A 3,575-nucleotide genomic window follows, 5' to 3' on the forward strand; every position below is an offset into this window, starting at 1 on the left:
TAGGGGGGTCCAGGGAAGCCTCGTTTAACCCAGCACTATCCTGCAGCCTGTGAAACAGGAATTCCCAGCCCAGAGGGTGCCAAAATCCTGCCAATGTCTCAGTAATACCCAGAGAGAATGAACTTCGAATGAAGCCACCTCTTTTGGGCTAAATACTTGCTGTGCCCAGCATAAAAAAAGAGCCCTGTCCTGGCACATTTTCCAGCTCCTTTCTTTCCCCTTTCAGAGCACGATGTTCCTGGTGGGACTCTCGGGTGGGATTGCATCGGGGAAGAGCACGGTGGTGGCCGTGCTGTGGGAGCTGGGCTGTGCCGTGCCGTGATCGACACCGACCTTATTGCCAGGGAGGGTGAGTTTTCCGTGGCTGATCCTGGTCCCTGAGGTTCCCCTGACAACTGGGATCGCTGCCGGGAGGTGCTGACGGCAGAGGGTGCTCTGGGTACATCCAAACCCACTCCGTGAGGCTGTGGAGCTGCCTCCGGGGGAGGGGGAATTGGAACTAGGATATAATTTTTATAACAAAAAAAAGAAGATCGTGTCCTAAGAAACACCATGGAGAGATCATGCCCTGAGTCTCTCTCTCCTGGAGTGTGATGTTTCCCAGCTTTGAAAGCCAACTCTGGGCAAAATTAATGTGGTTCCCTTGGCTAATCCAGTGTCCCCCTGACATCCAGGACACCCATCCTGTCACCCAGTTATGTGGGGTGGGATCATAGAGCCTTGAAATGAGAATGTCCCTCTGTGCTGGATGTTGTTTTCTTGGTGACACTGAGAGATCAGACCTCAAAATTTATGTGCCCCAAAAAAACAAGCGGCTCCAGAGATCCCAGGTCAGGGAATTTGGTCCACGCTCCTGCACTGCACACCTGCCTCTTGCTGCTCTCAAATGTGCTGCCTGGGCTAGAGGGAAGAGCCAGAATTCCAGGTCTGTTGCCTCAGCAGGACTGGAGCAGACACTGCTCTCCCTGATTAGCTGTGAGGTGTTAACCCCTCCATCCCACAGGGATAACAAGGGGAACAGAGAGCTTGGCAAGGGGAGCTGTGGCTGCCCCATCCCTGGAAGTGTCCTGGGTCAGGCTGAATAGGGCTTGGAGCAACCTGGGATAGTGGAAGGTGTCCCTGCCCACAGGGTGGTCTTTAAGGTCCCTTCCCACCCAAACCTGGGATTCTGGGATTCTGTGGATCCTGCATATGGCAGGTCCAGGGGCTGCAGCTGAGCTGTGGTGCAATGGTGTCGTTTTGAAGTGCCAGAACTTTTCTGTTTGGTGAAGAACTTACTGTGTAGCCACTCAAAGCTGTGATGCTTTAACATTTTATTGCACTGTAATTCCCCTCGAGGTGCAGGAAATTTGCTGGAAGTGCTAAAAGCCCTTGGAGACGGTAGGAAAACACTACAGATACTCTGTGTCAGTTCTCTACCAATCACTTTATTTTCCTCCAATTCCTTTTTTATACGTATTTGTTTCCTATATGGATTTCACACATCCCAAAACTGCCTCCATGTGATATTCCACGGGAGGAAGAAATTGGTCTTAAAGACTTTTATGAGGTTGGCCTGAGGTTACAACCTGTGGCAATGTTCCTGGATTTGGGAGAGATGATTATCTGCTCTCTCCTTCACTGTGGTTACCCTCAGCTGGAGCTTAATTATGATTTTATTGCTGCATCTCTTTTGTTGGTGTGCAAGTTTCGAGCTGGCTTCCCGCCAAGTCCCCGAAACTCGACAACAAGGACTTGCTTCCCAGAGAGGGAAGAGGAAAAAAAAACGACTTAAGCAGCCAAAGCTATAGCAAAAAAAAAAAAAAAATATATATATATATATATGTTTTACGTATGGGACAGATATATACAATGAGAATACTATACACCACAACTCCAGAAATCCCAAACAGTTCCCCAAAAAGGGAAGAGGGGGAGGGAGAAGGGAGAAGGACAAAAAGGGGCAAAGACCGAGCAAGTCAACCAGCCAACTGAAGGTGAATTAGCAAANTTTAGTATCTCTACTTGGAAAGAACTTAGTGATAAGCTCTTTACTGCTGCCTATAAGGGAGAAAAAGTTGCTGCTTCCCTCCTCACAACTTGGCGATTGTTATCTGGAACAGTAAAAGGCATTAAAGCACAGTCTGAGGACATTAGAATGCTACTAGATACCATCATACGGGGAAATCGTGCAAAAAGGGAGTCGAGCGGAGTTGAAGGGAGCCGGAGCGGGACCAGAGATCTCGGAGCAGGGCCGGGGACAATCGAGCGGCCCCGCCAACATGAACGCGGTGCTAACATCTCGGCAGCGCATATCCAGGACGATCGGAGACGACACTTGCGGCGTGAAAGTACTGTTGATGGATCAGGGATGAACTATGACTGAGTTCCACCTTAAGACATTTCCAGCTTTTCATCTGAACTGTGCTGCAGGACTGCGCCGCGCATTTGTGGCTGTGTTCACGGCGCTGGGTGCTTGCGCCGCCGTGCTGAGCGGACGCGCCCGCGCGCGTGCACGCCGGCGGCCCCGGGCGCGGTGAGCGGCGGGGGGGGGGCTCTGTTTCCCCTGCACTGCTGACAGCCATGGTCCCAGGGGGTGTGCGTTCCCCTGCCGCTCCTTTTCCTAGAGTGGCGAGTTAATGACAGTAGCAAAGGCTTTGGGGGGTGCAGCTGGGGGAGGGGGGAAAGCTGTTTGTCTTTTTCCCCGTTACACCAATCTCTGAAGCGTGCCTGTTTGTAGCTGTTCTCTCCCTCTCCTATGTTTTTGTCTTTTCTCAAGCAAACCCTGTGATTTAAGTTAAGTTCCTTTTGCTGATTTTCTCTGAGTGAGCCCGACCCCTCCTCCCCCTCCTTCGTCCTTCAGCAATGGGGGGTGTGGGGGAGGTAAAGATGGTAAAACACGGAAAAAAGGGAAAAGAGATTACAGAAGGTTATTAAGAATTTCCTATAGTTTGCTACTGTGCATCTCTTACATGAAATCTGGCTGTTTCCCCCAGGGGCAGGGTGCAGGTAGAAGATTTGGAGACAGAACGATGAGACAAAAGGGGATATAGTTCTGCCCCCTGCAGAAGTAGTTTTATTGCCTTTATGACAGAATATCATTGCTCTATGAGAAGGGTTGAAGATTTCCAGGATAATATTCTGTTCTTTCTTGCTGTATTTGTCTTTTACATGGAGAATTATGCAGGATTTGCAGATTGCTGATGGCAGCTATGCCATAAATTTCCTTTGAATTATGAAACTGATAAGAAGTGCACAGCCAATGACTACTTGCAAATGTGTGTGTGAGTGAAGAGTGACTGTGGTGGCCACCAATGAATGACTAAAGAGAGACTGTGTGAAAGAGAAAAGCTACATGAATGTGTGACTGTGTAAACTTAAAAATACTTTCTGCCGGTGTCAAGATTTTAGAGATGTGTAACGTGATTCTGTTGAACCATAGTGAATCCTTATTCTGAATGGTATATGAATTCTTCAAATTCCCACCATGAGTAATTCCACTCTAATGAAAACTGATGAAGTTTTAGTTATTTCAAGACTAACTCTGACTAGCCATATGATTAGGACTGAAGTTAAATAAGAGGTTCTTACACAAA

At 48.5% G+C, this 3,575-nt stretch overlaps 1 protein-coding gene across 1 annotated transcript in view; it reads left to right on the plus strand.

Annotated features, from left to right (window-relative positions):
- The first annotated feature begins 232 nt into the window (after nucleotides 1–232).
- LOC108509910 (dephospho-CoA kinase domain-containing protein-like) overlaps nucleotides 233–3,575 on the plus strand; it is an 8,200-nt gene continuing 4,857 nt past the window's right edge. The window contains 2 exon segments of the mRNA XM_017839525.1: nucleotides 233–310; nucleotides 313–349. Of these exon segments, the coding sequence (XP_017695014.1) occupies nucleotides 233–310; nucleotides 313–349 (115 nt within the window).

Source organism: Lepidothrix coronata, unplaced genomic scaffold (genome assembly GCF_001604755.1).
Source record: "Lepidothrix coronata isolate B3197 unplaced genomic scaffold, Lepidothrix_coronata-1.0 Scaffold432, whole genome shotgun sequence".
In the NCBI taxonomy this organism is placed as follows: Eukaryota; Metazoa; Chordata; class Aves; order Passeriformes; family Pipridae; genus Lepidothrix; species Lepidothrix coronata.